This window comes from Pholis gunnellus, assembly GCF_910591455.1.
Source record: "Pholis gunnellus genome assembly, chromosome: 17".
NCBI lineage: Eukaryota > Metazoa > Chordata > Actinopteri > Perciformes > Pholidae > Pholis > Pholis gunnellus.
In genome coordinates this window covers 12,658,482-12,680,088 of record NC_136544.1, presented here as the reverse complement: position 1 = coordinate 12,680,088, position 21,607 = coordinate 12,658,482, and the positions used below count along the sequence as shown (strand labels likewise).

Sequence of the window (21,607 nt, the reverse complement as noted above, 5' to 3'; positions counted from 1 at the left end):
GTACTTCTACCTGAACTGAGACTCTGTGTGAATGCATACACACAGTACACATCCATCAAAGATAATGAGGTGTCCCAATATTATGAAGTGTTATTGTCCTTTGTGGGACATGAAACTGTGGAAGCATTGAAAAGCTTTTAAGAAAGGGATTTGGGTGTTTCATTTTATGATAAATGGGCTTAAATTTGTGGCAATTCTCGTACAATGTCAACTGATTTTGATGATATCTTTACCATCGGACCCTGAGCAGCTTACATAGACTTGTCTTGGTGGAAGCAACTGAACCACGAGTACGGTCGAGTGGAATTTATGGTTTTAAAAGTCTTAATCTGTACCGAGGATCAATGCGTGCATTTGTTATTTTATATATTTATTTTATTATATACATTTTATTTCTACGAAGCCACATTATTGATTTATTGTACTGCTGGTCATCCCTCTTGTTCTTGGGGGAGGGAGCAATAAGGACAAATAAAACACGCATTTGTGCACCGATTGTTTTCCACACTGAAAAATAAAAATTGCAAGTCATAAAAAACACCGTAAAACTATTTAACATCTCCTGAAAAAAATGGATTCCTGAAAGTAAAATAAATGTTCACATCTACAGAAAATCTTTAGGAAATGAATCATTTTTATTTCACAATCAAGCCAGGTAATAGTTTCTTTTCAGGCCCTCAGGAGTGATCCATTCCAATGGCCTCAGCGTGCATCTGTGCCGCCTGCTTCGCTTCGCGGAGGTTCCCAACAGCCAGCAAAGCTCAGGCAAACCGAGCAAGCCCAGCCCAGCAGAGAAAGAGAAGGGAGGGGACACACCGAGCGAAAGATCAGCTTGCTCAACAGCTGAGCAGAGCGCTGCACTGCCGCCTGCCCCTCCCCCCTCCGCTGCACACAAACACACAGGCCTGCCGCCTCCCTCCCATTCACACATGAGCACGGCCTCATCCTCCTCTCTCTCTCTCACACACACTGGTTCTCCCCCTCGACAGTCCGCACTTACTACAGGAGTGTCACAAGGGAAGAGGACAGCACCGTCACACAGTAAGGCCTCTAGTGTTTCCCTTCTTTTTTTAACATGTCCTTTTCGGTTCCTTCCTCTCTCACCTGCCTACCCCCCCCACACCCGAAGAAAAACACTCAAACCGGCTCTTCTGAATATGATTTACCGCTCCATTATCAAAGGCCAGGGGGGCCCAGAGTGAGACGTCATATGTTCGGTAAAGAGAGAAGAAAAAGGAGTCGGGGAGGGGAAAAAGAGTGAATTCTAGCACACAAAGATTGTGGGAAAGAAAGCAAAGAGAAAACAATGAGCATCAACAAAAACATGTGACACCAGAAATCTATCTGTACATCATTTCTATCTCCTGACTAGGAGTGTAAACTAGCAATGAAGTGATTACTCAATGTCACTTTTAACTTATGCTATCAATTTTCCAACATTTTCAAGAGACCAATATCCTATTTGCAAAACTAATTGGGGTAAGAAAGTGCAAAGCATCTGAAACACATTGCATTGCTGCAAAACTTGGGTCAGTTTAACATTTTTGCTGTTGCAGCAACACATTATCAGAGTGAAACTAAAGTGTCTCACCAGTCAGTCTAAACCCAGCTCAAGTTTCCTAATCAGTGGTTTGGTGAATACTACTTCACCACTTATATCCATTCAGGTAACTTCTCTGTTTTGTTTGTAGAGCCCTGTGTACAGAAATGATCATGGAGGACGGAAAGTGACAGACCAGGAATACAACATGCCAAGATCAAGTGGAGTCTGTCAACGGTTAACTGAATTCAAACAGACACTGCGCTGTAATAGAATGTCATTTTCAAACTGCCAACGATTAAAAACATTTTAGTTTTATTTGATGCTACATAAGTTAACCAGCCAAAGGGCCGGAAACACTTACAGTGACAATTTACAATTGTTCGCAATATATTTAAATGTGTTTTGTAGCACAAACTGTTGAACCACATTTGCAAGACCGAAATAAATATTATACAATGAACAATAAGTCATTTAATTTGAAAATATGAATTGGATATTTCCATCTAAAAGGCTCTTAAACAAACAGCAACAATCTCCAAACTCCAAACCCCGTATTCTTCCTGAGGCTACAAACTGTTGTATCTCTTGCACAAGTCTAGTACTTTTATTGGCCAATAAGCAGAAGCAAGACATGGAACAAGAAGAAATTAATGAAACCACCAATAACAGGAATCTGTGACCGGCAAGACAACATCGCTTTAGCTCAACAATACAACTGCAAATATACTAATAATAATACATTTTATTTGTACAGCGCATCTTTTGATGATTCCAATCTGGTCCAACAGTCCCATTTTCTCTTTTCTGTTATAAATGTTGGATGTTAAGAATAAACCATTTGGCCGTTAACTGACAAAGATAAATTTGACAGTAATCAACTCGGGCAAAGTTGTTGCTAATTTTGGGGCTAACCCCTTTCACTTTAATCGGCAGGTAGCAAGCAAGAACTTAGCTTTGGTCTTCCTGGAGCTGAAGCATTTATTTCACCGACAAACAGCAACTGCGCACGCACGCACACGCACGCACGCACACACACACACACACACACACACACACACACACACACACACACACACACACACACACACACACACACACACACACACACACACACACACACACACACACACACACACACACACACACACACACACACACACACACACACACGGTGAAAACCCTGACAGGGAATGCCAGACGGACACAGGGAAAGTGGCAGCATGTGTCCACGACAATGCATTCAACAATGTGGCCGCTAACTCTCGTGGGCGTCCCGTTTTGCGCGTACACTGAAGCTGGCGGTAAATGATGGCTTCAACCCGTTTTTGCATTGTGTTATGAAATGGACAATTTGTCCTGTGAATGAAGAGCTGTTAAGAAAACGACCACATTGAAGAGAATTATAGAGGTAGAGAATATTGGAAAGGATACGATTCTTTTGCCATATCATTGTCAATTGGAAATAATTTGTGCATTATCCTTTATTTTCTTTCTTTTAAAGTAGTCAGTAAAGCCTCCTACATTTCTCCTGCTCTAAACAAAAACATAAACACATCACCCTCCCACACTTTGGCCCCATGTTTCTCTGAAGGCAGCTATGCACGGTAAATATGACCTCAAACACAAGCCTGGCATCTCAACGTAATGTAAAAGGCATTTGTTTCAGTATTGTATGGAATATAACATACCTCACCAATACACAGAAACGCATCAAGCAATTTGTTTTTCTACCACAACATAGACAATACAGGCAGGGCCTCAGCCGTATACGTCTGTATGGGAAAGGAGGGGCTTGTTTCATGTGGCAATGTCTGTCGAAATAATCTCAGTGAGAACTAGGGTGCTGGTTTAACCTTCGTTTCCTGTCAAACCACAAAGCCCCGACAATCTTAGTCACGGGAAAACTTTTTCTGAAATTGAGCACTTCATAGTAAGTCTTCATAATAAAGATATTTACATAGAAAAACAACCAACAGCAAGTATTTTTCATTCACAAATCATAACAAAGCTTAGCTGTGTAGTACTACCATCACTCAACTGCAGTTTGTTCTCAGATGTGTGAGGCACAGGAATGCAGTAATAAAACACATCATCAGCACTGGTACAAAACTATGTGGTGGGCCGAGTTAGACGCACAGAGACCGATGCACTCGACTACGGATTCAACCCCCTAAACTGGGTGACTGCTTCCTACGGAAGCTCCAGGTAGAAGAACAAGTCAGTACAAAGTGACGGGGAGACAACTGACGACAAGCACGCTGTAGGGTTTAGGCAAAGGAAATAGGATATTCTAGTCCTTCCCCTTTGTTGGATGGGCCTCATTCTACCAATACACCAAATTATGTTCTCAAATTTAAATTAGGTTGCATTAAAATGCATTTTGGCTCTAGATCTCAATAGAAATTACTATTGGGCAAAGGTACATTTTATCATCATCAGGATTTGTGCACATGTAATCTCTTAAAATTTTGTTTTTGGCGAAAGGCTTGTATGGATACAGTTGTTTAAAGGAGATGTTATCACACCAAACGCGGCGCGAATTATTCGCGAGCGAGTAGATTACATACAAAGTCTACGCACAGACGCGATGAGACTGGAGTGACGCGAATTTGCGCCAAAACATGAGTTGAAATTGTTCAACTTCGGCGTAAAAATGGCGTGACACTGCGGCGCGATAGCCTATCAGCGTTGAGGTGTTTCTCCTGTAATCACTGACGTCCTGCCGTTGTTGAATCAGGAAATAAATACTGTAGCCGTCTGTGTTCACCCAGAGCTCTACGATACCTCATATCAATAGAGACCGGACCAAACTATGTGTAAACCTTGCGGAGAGAACTAACTAAACATGAATTCAGACTTTTTACAAATCGGCATCATTAAGTAGTTATTTCGGAGTCCCTTTTTGTCGGTTTATTGCCGTTAAATCACAACCAAATCTGTTTAATTTGTGTTCATACAGCTGTAGTAAACAGCCGACGTGTGGCTTGCTAGACACAGTGAATACAGCTCGATAAAATACACGGAGCTCCTCCGGACTATGTTATGAACCAAACATGACGGCGTTTAGTTTCCCGAGATATCTGGGCCTTCCACAACACGTACTAAGCAGAAATAGGTTATTTTTTCCACGGTTGATGGCGGATAGTTGGAACGGCCTCCAGGGCGATAAGCTACGGCCCCTCTCCGGCGCGTCCAGCGCGATTCACGCAAATGAACACAAATAGTCCCCGGCGAGACCGGCGGCGCGAATGGCACGATTAACGCGGCGTGAACAATTTGCACCGCGTTTGGTGTGAACACGGCATAACACTACCGTTAGCTGTAAGTCGTGGTGTAGCGGATCGTTGTTGATACGGTTTCTTATACACAGTCTATGGTAACGGGGGTAGCACCACTAATGGGCAACGGTAAATTATAACGCTATCATGACGTGTTCACATGTAATCTCGTAAAATGTAGCGTTGGTGAGAAACTTGAATGAATCCAGTTATTTGAACATAAATAGATAGAGACGGGATTATGACCTGTTTACACTAGCTCTAAGCAGCTTATAATACATTAAAACGGCTAATAACTAGATTTGTTTTAATCCACAAAATTACAATCTTTTATTTGATTTGTGTGTTTTTATGCAAATAACCAGTAGGGCCAGAATTACAAAAACTATTTGAATATCTATTTTTGCACATTTATTTCCATGACATCGTGTCCTAACTGGCCGCGAGCGACTATTCCTGTCGCAATGGATGAGGAGCTGCTGATTCCTACAGTTGAAATGAGGAGTTACCTATATGACACCTGCTCATTTCATTACAAAACCCTAAATAAGGGGGCAGATGGCTGAAGGAAAATGTTCTTCTTGCTGCTATATTGTCATTTCCAGTAAATATCACAATAGTATACTTGTGTTTAGAAGATAGAAAGTACAACTCAGCCAATCACTATTATAAATATTACTACCACGAATATATATTACAATTTAGAATATTCGTTGATAGCCATAACAACCACTATAGATATGAAATGATAACACTGACTGACTGAAAAACTAACTAGCGAGCAAGCACACACATGAAAATGACATTTACATACATTTCTATATTTGTGACAAGGTCATGATGAGCACACGGTAATTAGGGCTGTTTAATAACTGCTGCTAGGGTTCATTAAATACTTTTAATTTCAAATAAAAAAAATTGAAAAATCTGGACATGTGAACATTAAATATGCAAATGTGACATGACTGCAGTGGTTAGTTTATGTGCTCAACAGATTTTTATGATCTTCCATGCGTCATTTAACAACTTGTGGGATCAATTAAGCTGAATTTTGAACCTCACCTTATTCATGTTTCCAGCTTGCTGAGCATTCAACGCGTTGTGTGCACCCAACTGTGGCCCTCCTTGGGTGAGTGTCTCTGCCAGCACACTGCCTCCAGCACCCACTTGTGCCCCCTGCATGCCTTGGCCTTGGTACTGCATGCCAGGTCTGCCCCGGCCTGCTGGTCCCAGAGCCCCGTTCATCACTTGTCCCGTCTGGCCCATGACTCCGTGGCCCTGCCCACTGTTCAACATGGCCTGGTTGAAGCTCATGCCCCCATTGCCTTGTCCAGCAGCAGTACCTCCTTTCTGGGCCTGGGGAGACTGGTGATTGGGAGAGCCCTGCCCGTGTGGACTTTTACCAAGCACAGCACCTAGCTGGCTTCCCACCATGCCTCCCTGTTGGGGGCTGACAGAGTTGAGGACACCTCCCAAGATGGAGGAGCTCCCTGGTCGCAGAAGCTCGGACAGCTGCTTGTGTTTGGCAGCTGCATCGGGGACGATGGAGTTGAGACCAGGACCCCCTCCACCTGGACCGCCATTAGAGGACATTCCCATTCCCAAGTCTCCATTGGGGATGAGCTCATCTGGGAGGTCGTTTTCCAGGTCGAACAGAGACACAAGATCTAAAAAAAGAGAGAGAGAGAGACACGGAAATAAGAATTAGTGTTCATCACTGACTCATCCCCTTTAACCTATATCAGAAGAAGCTGTAAACCACCAAGTGAAGAGGAACTAATGCATCCGTTTCAAGAGATAATTAGAAGGTATATTCACGTAGGACCAATTACCCTTGGCTTTAAGGTTAAGCCCAACTGTAACATGACTTTACCTTGTACTGTTAATCAGGGTTAGGAAAAAGGGACAAAGAATCAGATATAGGTGGAGACATCTATTGAGTCATCGACCACTGAACCCAACATTGTGATCGACTTAAAAGCAATTCAATTTTGAATTCAGACACATCGTTAAAGTTAGATCATTTACAATTATAACATCTTTATTGAAGTCACCCAAAAACGCCACTAAACGGGCAAAGGTTAGTTTGAACCGAACAAAAGTTGAGTGTGAAAGCACTCTCAACAGTTTAGTGGTGTATCAAACCATATACGCCAACTAGGGCTGCCAAAGATGTTCCATGTCAACTATTTTACCACAACGTTAAATTGACCATTTCATTTAAGTTGATTTTATTTTGAAAAACTGTAGGTTATGTCATAGTATAATGCAGCACAAAACAAAACCCTAAAATCTTAAATAACGATATTATTTCGTAAATAAATAATAAGTAATAGAGCTGTATACTCCCCATATTCTTACAGTAAACCGTTACCTCGTAAATAAATAATTACATAGAAAACACACCGGCTTTGTGTCTCTGCAGCACAGGCACATGAGGCCTCGCTCAGAACACACAGGTAAAAGTCTAATGAACGGCACCCGCTCTCACACCACAGAGCACAAAGCTTCACACACTCAGGTTACACTTGCAGGTGTGTTGGCTTCAACACAAGCTTAACTCAGATTAAACTCTGATGGCCCACCTTAAAAAGTCATACCACCTTGAGTGAGCCTGGAGGCTCATTTGGCATGCGACAATATAATGCACTAAACTGTACGAGTGTAGTTCTGTAAGTATTTGTGTTGGAAACGTAGCGTGCAACTTGTGGGCGAATGTACATGTACATTAAAAGTGAAAAAGTGTGCCGTGAGAAAAAGTAAACAAGAAAAACATTAACAGAAAATTAATGAGGGTTGCCGTTCAGATCACACCTCTATGCCAAGGTCCTTCACGTGAGGGTGCGAGTGCCACACCCTCACCCACGCCTGGCTCAGTGTCTGGGATCACTCGGTTATTAAAATCCAACCCAACCCTATGAAATCCAACCCTCATCGATATAATATAGTGGCAATTAATGGGAGCTTAAATACTACGGTCACATGCTTTAAATGGAGTGCCCAACCTTTAACCGCACAAGGTTAATGCAACAAGTTCCCGAGTAGAGCAAGAGACATGAACGGCGCATAGTTGAGAGCAAGCACCTGTGCCTCGCCGGAGAACTATTCAGCAACAAGATTGAAACCACACAAATTTAAGAGGGAGAAAAAGAAAAAGAGCCTTTAGCGGGGTTACTCTTTTCGAAAAGGCTGAGAGTACAATTTGAATTTGCCCCTTATACAAAAAGGATATGATGAGCATATCCAGCAGCAAGCAATCGCATGCCAAGACAACTGAAGCATCCACGAACCACAGAATCCCAACACTTGAGTCACACTATTCTCACCTGAAGAGGACATGGCTGCTGCCGGTTGTAATTCACCCGAAGCTTTTCAACAGAGACATGAAAATCTTCAATTAGACTCTTCAGTCTGAGAGATAATAACAGGCTGTTCAAGCAGGCTGTTGCTGCTTTACCAGAGTCAGAGAGAGACAGGATGGAGATGGAAAGGGTAAGATGCTCGCCCGCCCCCCCCTCTCCTCCCCAAGAGAGAGGGAGCAAAGTTGCTCCGCAATCCTGGCAGTGCTGAAGGGACATATTAGATTTGTAATGGACCAGGCTAAACATTGGTTACGTTGAAAGCTCAACATGTATGCAAACTGAAGAATTCCACTCAGAGATTTATTGAGACACGGTGAACGGCCTCAACTTTTATCATTGTTTTAAATCACAGGAGCGGCTCAAGGTTGCAATGTTGGTCTGTCGGGCCAACACTTTGGTCAAAACTGAAATAATTCTTTTTTTTTTTTTATAGATTCCAAAGATATTTTTTATAATCTATGGTCCCCTGGGGATGAACCCTTTGATGATCACCTGATTCCCCTCTAGCGCCACCATGAAGTTGACATTTATAGTTCAGAGATTGGCAGGAATTTCACCAGCAGCCACAGCGGCCATGGACGTTTTGGGCCTTCTGTCTGGCCTTGATTCCCTTCTGAAAATCATAAACCCTGCGGTAACAGTGGCTTTGATCCCCGCTCACACTGCCACAGTCGCAGTTTTCTTCTCTGCCTTTTTCCGGTAAATAGGTATTTTTGACCCCAGTGTGTTTTGTAGCGATTCTGAATAGGGTTGTAACAGTATGAGATTTTCACGGTACAGTAACCAGCTCAGAAAACATCACGGTTTCACATCATTATTTTTGTTATTAGTTACAATGATCCTTAAATGATTAAGAACATAACGTAATTGAAGCATGTTGGTTTACATATTAGCAGTAGTAGCATGTCACATTAACTATTAAATGAAAAATAAAATCAACATACTGTAGGTGCGCCATAATATTTATCGACTGCTCCCGTCTAGTGGTGCAACGGATCGTAAAACTCACGGTTGGGACTGTATCACGGATCGGATCACAAATCGGATCAGCACAAACGCAAAAAGGGACTTTTAGAGATAGCTGGGCAGGTTTTTATTGCCGCAGACACTAATTGCCAATCATTGATGATCCATACTGGCAGATAAAGATCGCTTTGTTGTTTGATTATAGCAGCTGGTCTAGAAGGCCCCAGACTCTTGTTTTGTTTACCGCTGTCCTAAAAATCATTTCAACCACTCTAAATGCAGTGTAAAAATATAAAAAATGTTTTTTCTTCTTCATAAAAACACACAATTCACATTAGAAAAGATTGTATTTTTATTGATTAAATCAAATCTTCATTAGTAGTTTTAGTGATGCATTATAAGCTGCTTAGAGCTTAGTGTAAACAGGTCATAATTCATCTCTATTATCTATTCATGTTGTAAAAACATCTCCTTCATACAACTGGACTTACGTGATGGTTAACGTTAAACTGCGTAGTTAATCCACGCTTTACATGCGTGCCGAACCGTGAGGGGGGGGATCCGATCAACACTGATTCGTTACACCACTATTCCCATACCATCCGTTACACTCACTTATGTCAGGTTTTGTCATTACCATAGATAAGCAAATGCTGAGGGTATGATAACTGCCAATTGTAATACTGCGGTATACTATGATACCAGTATACCGTTGCAACCCTACAAGAGAAGCAATGCATACATAACCAGTTATGGGTCTGTCTCCAAACCAGGTATGAACCGCTGGAAAACTGGGTCATTTATAAGGGAAGTCTGTGCTTTTGTCTGTTGGCTACAAATATTTGCCATTTGTAAAAACCAATAAAATGTTTGTAAACTTAGATTTTTTTGACGGACAGTTATATCAGCTGCCTAATAGTAAAAATTGTAGTTTGTCAAATACTTTGGTTTATGATTTAATACCTGCAAAACTAATGAAATTCCAATCAGTGCCAGCTGTAGTTCATGTTTACTACCAACTAGCGAATGTTAGCATGCTAACATGGGAAGCTAAGAAGTGTTAGCATTAGCCTATAGCTATATACACACACAAATAGTTCAACACCACTACAAAGAGTGGAGAGATTACATCCAAACCAGGTTAGATTTGCTCACCTATCCTAGGCTAGGTCTCCACCTCATCAATTAGTTTAGCTGCGAGGTTGTTTAGCTGCGTGTCCGCCAAGTATAGCGTTACTCCGTCAGGGTTTCAGGCAGTTTATTGCAAATCTAGCGCAACGTTAGCACAGAGAGAGAGAGAGAGAGAGAGAGAGAGAGAGAGAGAGAGAGAGAGAGAGAGAGAGAGAGAGAGAGAGAGAGAGAGAGAGAGAGAGAGAGAGAGAGAGAGAGAGAGAGAGAGAGAGAGAGAGAGAGAGAGAGAGAGAGAGAGAGAGAGAGAGAGAGAGAGAGGGTGTGTAACGAGTGTGGAGTGAGCAGTATCGCTATAGCTGTGAACATACCAGTGCAGTGCATGAGAAGCTTATTTGTCGGTGAATAAATGCTACAACCCCTCAAGACCCAGGTTCAGTTCCCGTGTCTTGTGTGCCGGCAGCCTGCAACCTGCTGATTAATGCGAAGGGGGTTAGCCCCGAAATTAGAGTTGTACTCTGACTCAAGCTCACTTTAAGGTGGGCTGACCTTTAAGATGGACCAGCTATTCTCCTTTCAGTGAAACGCCATTCCTGAGTTTTGAGACGCTTTTGATTTTTTATATTTCTCTTAACGGTTAAACAGATCGGACAAAATTCATATTCATATTTGTCAGTTAACGGTTAATTAACTATTGCTTAACAATTAGTGTTGATGGATACATTCTTTTATCATCAGTCTGGTAGAATTAACAGCAACATTGTGAACATTTTTAAAACTTTTAATATGGTGCTTTATAAGAGGAGCTTTAATGACTTCAAGATGTACAAAATTAGTGGCACTTGTAAAGCGGGAGCTGCAGCGATTTCCTGACCAGTGTTTATGAAGACCACAGCTATTCAGAGAACATGACAAGAAGAAACTTTTTCTATAGTTACCCTATCTGAGACGGCAAACACCGTTTTATTTGGCTCTTGCAGTCAGACACTGAAATTTACAGTCTATTTCCAGAGGACATGAGCATCTTGGGGCTGTGTGACTAAGGTTGAGAGCAGTGGGAGGTAAGTGGTAGAGGTGAGGAGGGTTGCAATGCAGGGATGTTTGGGGGTGGCAGATTGGATGGCATCCACCGCCACCCGCCGCTCTCCTCATCTCGATCAGTTCCACCTCAGTTGACACATTAGCCAGATCCAGAGGATCGTCTGCCACCGCTTCGCCACGCTGGTGGAAGGCAACATTTTAACACTTGACGCCAGCTAACAATAATGTAGCTGAATAATACTCAACCAGGGGTTGGTGATCTTACACACATGCCAGACAAAAGGAGGAGGAAACCCCGCTAGGTGAACAGTGGAGTGGGCAGTGGCTGCCCATTTCTCATCGCTGGCGCTGATACGCCCACCCGGCCACACAAATGAAAACAAGCCCGGCGTTGGCCTGTGGCCACAGGCGCAAGCACATACTGACACGAGACCAGAGCACCATAAAAAAAACTGTCACACATTAACATAAACATCAAAGACGGGCTGCTAATCTGTGGCTGTGAGCGACAGCCCAGTGGGCTGGATGCGGCAAAGAGAGACGTCTTTGCTATCTTGCAGGCGACCAATAATGGAAAGGCTTTACCAATAACAGGCAGGACTAAGTACGCCAAACCCACTAGGGTACATTGTCATGATACCCATTTGAAACACAAAAAACTATATTTTATGCATTTTATGCATATTATGCATTGAATCTTAAAAGCAACCAAATACTGGGGGGATGTTGTTGAGGTATGACATTCACATATGAACATCCAGGGTGCCCAGGATAAGCCATCTACAGGTCTGAGGGAAAGTTATACAGCAACATGCACGTGCTACACGAAATCAACCATTCTTTGTAAATTTATGTTCAACACACAGATTCTCTGATTCACTTCATTCATTGCGTAAACTTCCAATTCAGAGAAACCAAGTAAATGTAATTGTGGAGTGTGCACAATAAAAAGGCAGCGAGCTACAGGTTCACAGATCTGCTCAGAATTAGGGCTTTTTCAACACGAGAACATTTTTTTTTAACTTATCCTCCCATCTGCAGCCTGGCACTTAAAATCTTCTCAATGTACTTAAGAGCCTGAACTGCATCCAGGACTTCAAAGAGAGCAGTCTACAAGAGACACTGTGCAACGTCTTACTGACTACATGTGTGTGTGTGTGTGTGTGTCAACTGAGACAGAAAGGGCTTCTGGCGGTGGTGGGGGAGGAGTCGGTCTCGGTGTAGAGCTGCTTTATTGCCCAGCGAAAGCTCCCGTCGCCCCTCTGAGAAGATGCGCTACCTCGGCTGAAGACTGCGGACTGTCGGCTCGATAATGCAGCCGCCCACAGAAGACGTGACAAAGAAACTTCCCGTTCTCCGCCATTTGTAAATAGCAGACAGATGTTTCCACTATCCACTGTAATTTAAATTAAGCAATTGCACCCGTCTTTATACTCTACAGAAGATGAGGGTTAAGAGGTACTTGTGGTGGTGCAATCCCAAAACTGACTTCACTGAAATCAGACGGTCCATGCTTTCATGTTTGGTGCTAGCTACTGCACAAACGACACCAACAAAGCTATGTTCAGTACCCAGCAAGGATACACAACTAAGACGTGCCAATGAACCCTAATCCGAAGAGGATAAAAGCAGTATTTTACTTCTAGCTCATAAGCATCGGACATTGGTGCCCAACTGTTTTCACACCATTTTTTCAGCCTTTGTAGTAGGCAAAAGTAGACAAAGTGGAAGGAGCTCACTGAAAAGTTTTCAGCTCTGAAGTAAAGCTGCAACGATTAGTCAATAAGTTGATTGCCAGTAAAATTAACATGAACTTTTATCATCGATTCAGTAAAAATACCAACCATTCTCTGGTGTCAGTTTCTCCAATGTCTCAGATGTTCTGCTGTTCTTTGTTTATCATCGCATAGACCTATCACGATAACTACGTTGTCGTACAATACATGGACATTAGTGGTGTAACAATACACGTGTTCGTACTGAACCGTTCGCTACAAACTCCCCGCAGCGTTTAGGTAGCTATTCCCTACCGATTCAAACAGGGCTAAAGCACATCGCCACAGCAATTGTAATATTTATAGCCGCAGATACGAGACCCTACTCTGGAGTGGAAAACAAGGCTGTACGAACACGCTTAATGCTATTGAGCCCCGTGACGCTACTCATTCACGAGCCCATTTCTCCAGACCATAATTCCTGCTTTGTAAAAGAAAACAAAAGCCCAAATAGAGACTCAAATGTCCGACGCACCCGCTGCTGCTCTAATAGAAGGCCCGGACTTCACGGACTACACAAATACCGGACCGGACAAAATATGTGTATAAATGGATGTGTATAAACCATATGGTACAAACAATGAAAAGGACGCTGCCGTATTTACACCTAGATGGCGTTATTTTGAGTGTTGATGGAGCTGCTACAATGTTAGCATAGAATAGCACCAATCGATCCGAGCTCCATTGAGAAAACAACCATTTTGATAAAGGTATTTGCTTGTCGTCTTGCGGAGAGAACTAACTAAACATGAATTGAGACTTTTTACAAACCGGCATGATTATGTAGTTATTTCGGCATCCCCTTTTGTCCGTTTATCGCAATTAAATCAAGGAAAAATTGTTTATTTTGGGTTCATACAGCTGTAGTAAAACAGCCGATGTGGGGCTTGCTAGATAAAGGGAATACAGCTCAACGAAATACACAGATCGCTTCCAGATGATATGAACCCAGACAAGAAGGCGTTTAGTTTCCCGGGATATCTGGGACTTCCACAACAAGTACTAAGCAGAAATAGCAGTTATTTCTTACATGGTTGATGGTGGAAATAAATGGCTTAGTTGATAACGGAGATAAGCCACTCCTCCTCTCCGGCGCCTCTAGCGCGAATAACCACAAATGATCCCGCTAGCAACGTGACGCGAAAATTCGCTTTCTATCCGCTGAGTTACAGACATCTCTTGCCCAATGCAAGTCTATGGGGAAATGTCTTTTTGGGCCCCATGGCATCACGTGAGGGACTCGGAAATTGTAATTCCATCGTTTGTCCACTATGTCAAATATGCTTCAAAGCCCGGCGCTCTTTCTGGGGGCTTGATACTGTGCCCTTGTCTGCTCCCCGTGTTGTAAACGGACAAAAAGGGGATGGCGAAATAACTACGTAATGATGCAGGTTTTTGTTACTTCTCTCTCCGCAAGACGACAAGCAAATTACTTTTAAAATACTTGTTTTCTTAATGGAGCTCGGATTGACCGGTGCTATTCTATGCTAATTGTAGCAGCTCCATCAACACTCAAAATAACGTCATCTAGGCGTAAATACGGCAGCGTCTTTTTCATTGTTTGTATCACATGGTTTACACACAGTTTTATCCGGTCTCTACTAATATGAGGTATCGTAGAGCTCCCGGTTGAACACCTACAATATATTTTTCTGATTTAACAACGGCAGGATGTCAGTGATGACAGGAGGAGCATCTCAACGCCGACAGGCTATCGCGCCGCAGCAGCACGCAATTATTTTGCCCGAGTTGAAAAATGTAAACTAGCGCCAATCGCGCTATTGCAAATGCACATAACTCCAGTCTTATCGCGTCTGTGCATAGACGTTGTATGTGAATAATTCGCACCGCGTTTGGCGTGAACACGACATAATAGGCGTCAATCGCGACATCGACTGATCAGCCTGACAGTTTGGGAGAATAAGTCAAAATGGAATTGGTTTCACTTGAGGTTTAGGACTGTAGGTTGGCCAAAACAAAACATGTCAAGACGTCACCCAGTTAGTAGATTATAGACAAATTAAAAAAATAGCATGAAAAATAGCAGCTTAATCGACAATAAAAAGAGCTAGTTGCAGCATTACTCTTAGGACGCTGTCATTTTGTCTTGCCTGTTAAACTTACACACTGACAGCTAGCCCCTCCTTTCCCAACTTTCTACTGAGAGATGCATTAAAAGCTCTTTCTCATGTAGAACCTATGTGATTGCAGCAGCATCAGCAGTTATCCCTTCTCAAAGTCCCTATCCATAAAACGACCACGTAAAATGAATTAGCTCCTGCAAGGATAAGTCCTGGTGGGACAAATCGATGCCAAAAGTTCTGTTAAAGTTTGAGAGTTCTGGTGCCATGTGTATCAAATTAGTATTGTCAGTCCGAATCTTGTCCAGTTGACATTTAAAAAAAACATAACATCTTCAGGTGTTAAGTGGTTCAAACATTTTGTTCTCCACTCCTATCAAATGTCTGAGAGTGTTCACAGATTAACAAAACCTTTCCTGAAAAGCCAGTCGAAGTTTTCCAAAATTGCACCTGTTGCGTAATATTTGACAACTAGAAAAAAAAAGAATGACCACTGTAAAAAATGGGCTGGGGACGTACGATGATGATTATACAGGAGTTCTAAAGAATAAATCAATTATGAATACTACTTCACTCATCACAAAACAATCGTGTACATGCTCATATATCTGTATCAACCACTGACCACATGCACAAAGTGTGTGTGTGTGTGTGTGTGTGTGTGTGTGTGTGTGTGTGTGTGTGTGTGTGTGTTGAAAACATATAACCCAGGCTCACAACTTCTATGTTAGAGGGTGGCATACCCTCAGCTACTATTTTATGTAATTACGCCATGTCCTGGCCACAAAATGTCACAATATTTTTTTACAAGGTCAACTGTCCCAACTTACTTTCCAAAATGTCTCTGCAGGTTGGACTGCTGAAGATGCAGACCCGAGGACTAGTTTCTAATATTTAACATGGCAGCCGTTGTAAGCTACATGATGCCCATTTGCTAGCCAATTCATAACGGCTGCTGAAAAGTTGTGGATGTAGGTACGAAACACATGAAATCTTCCTGTTTATTAAGATACATTTTAACCCAGGTCAGTCAAACATTTGGTTGAAGGAAGGACAGAGCTTTCAGTGGCAGACTGACCCAGAGGTGAGAGATTATCTTTCAAAGTGCTTGTGCTGCATCTGCCAGAGGAGGCAATGAGGAGGACACCAAGTCCAGTCCAGAAGCAACATGTTCCTCTGTGCTGCTTAGTTGGAAACAAAAGAGTTACAAAGCACAATTATGCTTTGTAACTTAGCTGTTAACCCTTGAAGACCGATAACTTGGGAGCATTACTCTCCCTGTTGAGTAATTCTCATGTGATGAAGAGGGAGTGAGTTCGCACTTTTGACAGTATTAATGCAATTTGTGGTGTTTTTCTAATCAGCTGCAGGTTTTAAATCAGACAATCCCACGAGCCAGGGACTCGATATAACAGTTGCCGGAGCTCTTTTCCTAAAAGGTGGATGCAGCGGAGATTGAACAGCGTGCAAGTATAATAAATATAACTTTTACTGCGAGTTAGCACATCCTTAATTCACATTTAATACCCCATGTCTTGTCCTTCTTACCTGGGCCATCTGACACTGAGAGAGGTGAATTGAGCTTGGGTCGCTTTGCAGTGGTGGGTCCGGCATCCAGCAGATTGTCAGCCATCCTGGTCGGTTATGAATGGATGATGATGCAGGAAAACAACAGCAGGATCGGTCCACCTGGTCGGGCTTGTGGCTCGTAATAACTGGTAACTTTTCCTTTACGTTGAGCGTAAAGGAGCAATGTATCTGGAGGTTTTTTTCTTCTTCTTCTTTTTCTTCTTCTTCTTGACTGGCAGACTAGCGAAATGCTGCCTGGAGAAAAGGGTTTCAAAAGAAAGGCAACAGCGCCACGCTTCGCCGCCGAAGATCACCCCATGATAATCCAACACCCAACACCCACATAATTATCCTCAATAATTACGTCCAAAAATTATTTAGCTTCGAGAAAAATAAATAAAAATCAATCATAAAATATTACACAAGGCGTAGGCAAATCCCTTTCTCCGCAGATCGCCGGATTCACGTCTGTACAGAATCATTTTTTTCGCAGTCGAAACGAGCAGCCATAAAATCTATCTCAGGCTCGAATAAAAAGAGCAAAATTCAAAAAATATTTTCTATGAGGTGGATAATTTTTGTCGTCGCTGTCTCCCGGTAAATACAGCGTCTCGGGACGGAGATACGGCGAGAATCGGCGCTCGCTAAAAGGGAAATCAAATATACAGTGGCCTTTCGAGACGATAAATACGCATGTAATCCTCACATGTTTGCATTAATTCTCATCAGAAGGAGTAACACTTCGATTTTCTGCAAGAAAAAAGCCGTTTGAGCCCGGTCTGAGTAGCTCCGGTCGGTTTTTAAAATTAATGCTCCCCCCGAAATCCCGATTCTGAGCCGCGTCAAGATGGCGGCTGTTGATTCCTCCGATACAAAAAAAAAAAGTTTTTTTTTTCTTCCCAGCTAGACTGTGGGGGGAGGAGGGGGAGGTGTCGCGCTATGACGCCCTGACGTAAACCTGTGCCCCACCGTGCGTCATGGGTACGTACGTGAAGTTGCCTCTTCGGGTGAATTGACCCCCCAAAAACTGAATATACTATGTTTTAAACTGCTTTAAACTTTACAAACACGTAACAATACTGCAAATAGAAAATGGCCACTTTAGGGAAATCACAAATCACTCGCGATAACATGAAGTACTTAAATCCCAACAGTTACTATCTAATTATTTGTATTCCTATCGATCATAATACTATATATACTGTGTATACACATACATATATATCTACACACTTATAATTTGAATACCTCTTTCATAACTACATAACATAGTACTCCGTAAAAGTCCCAATACTTATACATTTTATTAAACCAACTTTATAATCAGCTCTACCAGTCATATTCCCCACAAGTATTTATGTACATTGAGTACATAAATACAGAACAGTAAGTACATAAATAAGTAAGTCTGTGCAAATTAAACAGCAACGGTTAGATGAAGCCATTCACAGCTGTGCACAACTCCAGCTGTTAAGAAATTGAAACAAATAATTTTGTCGGGATAGGAGCACTGTTCAGTGTTGATTAAAACATTTAAAAACATACTCAAATACTCCTGGGCAGTTACATTATTTAAACATAGTGAATGTACTCAACCAAAGACGCCAAGTAATTCTCATTTCTCTTCATACCCTGTATGGGTACTAGTATACCAGTGGTAGAAAGGGTATTCTGATCCTTAACTATGGTAAAAGTAGTAATCACTGTGGAAAAATACTCAATTTAAAGGTAAAGTTCTGCATTTAAAAGTTTACTTAATTTAATGTTGTAGCTGATTTGAGGTGACGGTAATTTAAACTACTCTGTGTTATGTTGGGTAATTTAATATATAACAATGTTTTATATTTAACAAATGTGTCTAATGTTTTGTATGTAAAATCTTAATCTAAAAATCAACACTGTAAGGCAATGGATTAGTATAGTATTAAAAGCATACAGTCTAAAACAGCATATAAAAGAAATACTCAAGTAAAAGTACCTCAAACTTGTTGGCTACTTCAGAACAGTACTTGAGAACATGATACAATCCACCACGGGTAAATGCAGAACCAGATGTAGTGTACAGGCTATAAATTCAATCAGACAACATTTCCCAGCAACTGACTTTATTCAGTTTTAACCTTCACTTGCATACCTATTAGCGTGCTATATACAAAAACATTACCAAAGAATGCAACAACTCATTAAAACGTGGCTGTAGCAGGCTACTGAAACACTGCCTACCTGCAGACATCTAGTAGTATCTCACCCATTGTATTAGGCCAGTTTAAATTTAAGAAAAGCAGACGTCTGCATTGATTGAAGCATTAGTGACTTACTTTTTTAAATAATAAGATTGGCGCATCCCTTCCAAAACACATACAACCACACAGTTTTACAAACACTTTTTTTACACACGTGCAGGCAAGAACGCAGTAGTATTATAGAAGTATTATTCCAACATTGTTAAAATAACCCAGTTCTTTAGACTGTTTAATACTCTAGTACATGCGCTTGTATAAATAATAGAAAATGCTCAGATACTATATAATATAAAGGCATACTGTACATAAAAAGTGAGCGTCTTGTGCAAATGTGTTTTAACATTGAATATATGAATGACCTTTCTTGAACGTTCACAACACAACCTGCAAATTAAGGAGAAGATAAGATAAACAAAGAAACTCCAAGAGATGTTAATAACACTCTTTGGCATCAACATTGTCACAGTGTGCCATTCTGCTAAGACAAAATGTCACTTACATCTCGATATATCAAACCAAATCAACATTTAAGCTCACGTGTAGAGTAAAACGTGGGGGGGGGGGATTGATATAAACAAGTGGCAATCAACGCTATGAGTAGACGCACCTATCTAAGTGTTACTGTTTGTCCCACATACAACACTAATCCAGAAAAAAATGTTCAGAGTTCATAAAAAATACTTTTCAAAATTTACAAGGAGAAGAAAAAAATAAATGTAGCTTATACGCTTTATCTGACACTCAAGAACCATAACCTCTATTAAGAACTTGACCATGGATAATGACAATAATTATTATAAACGTCCCTTTATTGTAGTATAACAAACACTGATTTTGAGCTAGTATAAGGGTTGTGTGCTCATAAGCGGAAAGAAGGTAATTTTTTCATGCAAACTTTTTTCTTGCATTTAAAATCAACCCAACTCCATCCGAGCAATAGATACAGAACACAATGGTAGGCCAAACATCAAGGGATTCAAAAAATTCACAAAGGCCAATTAATATTGAATATGTTTGGTATGTTTACATTTAATTGTTTGCATTAAGAAAAGGCACTGCTCAAATTTCATGACCTTAGAAAACCTCAACCATCAAAATTAAGCATTAGTGAACATTCTCCTGCCTACCGTAAGCCTTTGGAAATATTTAAAAATTAAAGCAACTCAGAGCAGACAGAGAATAAAGATAAGGAAATTCAAGTTAAAAGGCACAAGTAACCTTATCTTCACATAGAGAAATAAGGGTAACCTTAAATGTGGCAGTTGGAAAAAATGATTTGATGATTTATTAAAAAAAAGGCAAACTTGTTTTTCTGCAGTATTTGTCTTGTTTGCTTTAGTACTTAAAAGTACGAATTATGAAATTGTAATTCAACAGCATGAGGTTAAGGTGTTGCGGATACTGAAACGTCAAAAATAAGACAATTAAGAGGATTTCATGGTAAAACCTTTTTGCCTCTGAGCACACAATCCTTTTTGCTAAGAAACAGTGAGAGAGGGAAACTGTAACAGTAACAGAGATGTTCAGTTTAATCAGTTTGATATCCTTAGTAATATGATATAATAGCATTAAATCAATTAAGTCTAAAATAAAGATAAAAACACCTATAGTATAAAATTGCACTGCCTTTGCATTTACTGTGCTAGTACATTAAGTTTCATGCCATTAAAATTGCGAAGCAGCGAATGCGTCCAGCTGTTTCCATCTAGTAATATCTTTCAAATCCTAAACATTGGAGAGGATAGCTTCACTTAAACAGTTCAAGTTTTGTGTAACAATAAATACAATAAAACACATTTAGTTTTGATTTGGGACATTCCACTTTGATTATCCATTTCTTAAAAGCCCTATCAACTAACACACAGTGTAATTCAAAGCAAAACCTAGGCAGTTGTTTTCTCTAATCGATCTACAGTCAAGACACTCCACAGGTACAGCAGTGCCTTCTAGCATCCATTGAAATACTCATCAACACTTAACACAGCCTGCGTCCCCATAAGAACCATGATCACGTTGGAGGGCACAAACATTAGTCACAGTAAACCTCGTCTACAATGCTGTTTTTGCAGGCATGCTGATTAAATGTAGCTGAGAACATCATGCCTCAGTACTGAGGCAGTACAAAGATCTTAACCGAGGCCAGAGAAGAAATTTGCCACATCGGCAACCAGGATTTGTTTTACCGACTGCGTTCCTAAACTGTTTGTCATCATCCTGCAGTTTCATCAAGTCAGTCAAGGGACCACTCCTTATTAAACCCTGCTTGATTTTGTTACACAAGACACATATAAACACACACACACACACACACACGGTTTGCATGCAAATACACTCATACGACACGCAGCTCGGCCCCATCTGCCCTTAGCCTGCATCGATTAGTCTCTGCTGTGCCTTTCATGAAGAGTTTTCTGGTTCTCATGAAGAACATGGAAACAGGCACTAGTTACTAATACATATCTTGGAGTAACATCGTATTTCCCTTTATTTAACACATATTGTGATTCTCCTCACGCTGTAGCGCTAAGATGAGCTCCTCTTTGATAAAAGGCAAAATACCACAGCAAAGTATCGTTTACAAAATAAAGTAAAATAAAGCATTGCGGTTTTTACCAAAAATT

General features: G+C 41.2%; 1 protein-coding gene across 2 annotated transcripts in view; it reads right to left on the bottom strand.

Annotated features, from left to right (window-relative positions):
* The window catches only part of crebbpb (CREB binding lysine acetyltransferase b), a 33,839-nt gene extending 16,295 nt beyond the window's left edge, over positions 1-17,544 (bottom strand). For both annotated transcript variants that reach the window (XM_079177516.1, XM_079177517.1), the window contains exons 1-2: positions 16,723-17,544; positions 5,884-6,488 (exon numbers count right to left, since the gene is read on the bottom strand). In XM_079177516.1, coding sequence (XP_079033642.1) covers positions 5,884-6,488; positions 16,723-16,807 — 690 coding nt within the window. In that variant the 5' untranslated portion in view covers positions 16,808-17,544. The remainder of the gene's footprint in view (positions 1-5,883; positions 6,489-16,722) is intronic.
* Between the last annotated feature and the right edge of the window lie 4,063 nt (positions 17,545-21,607).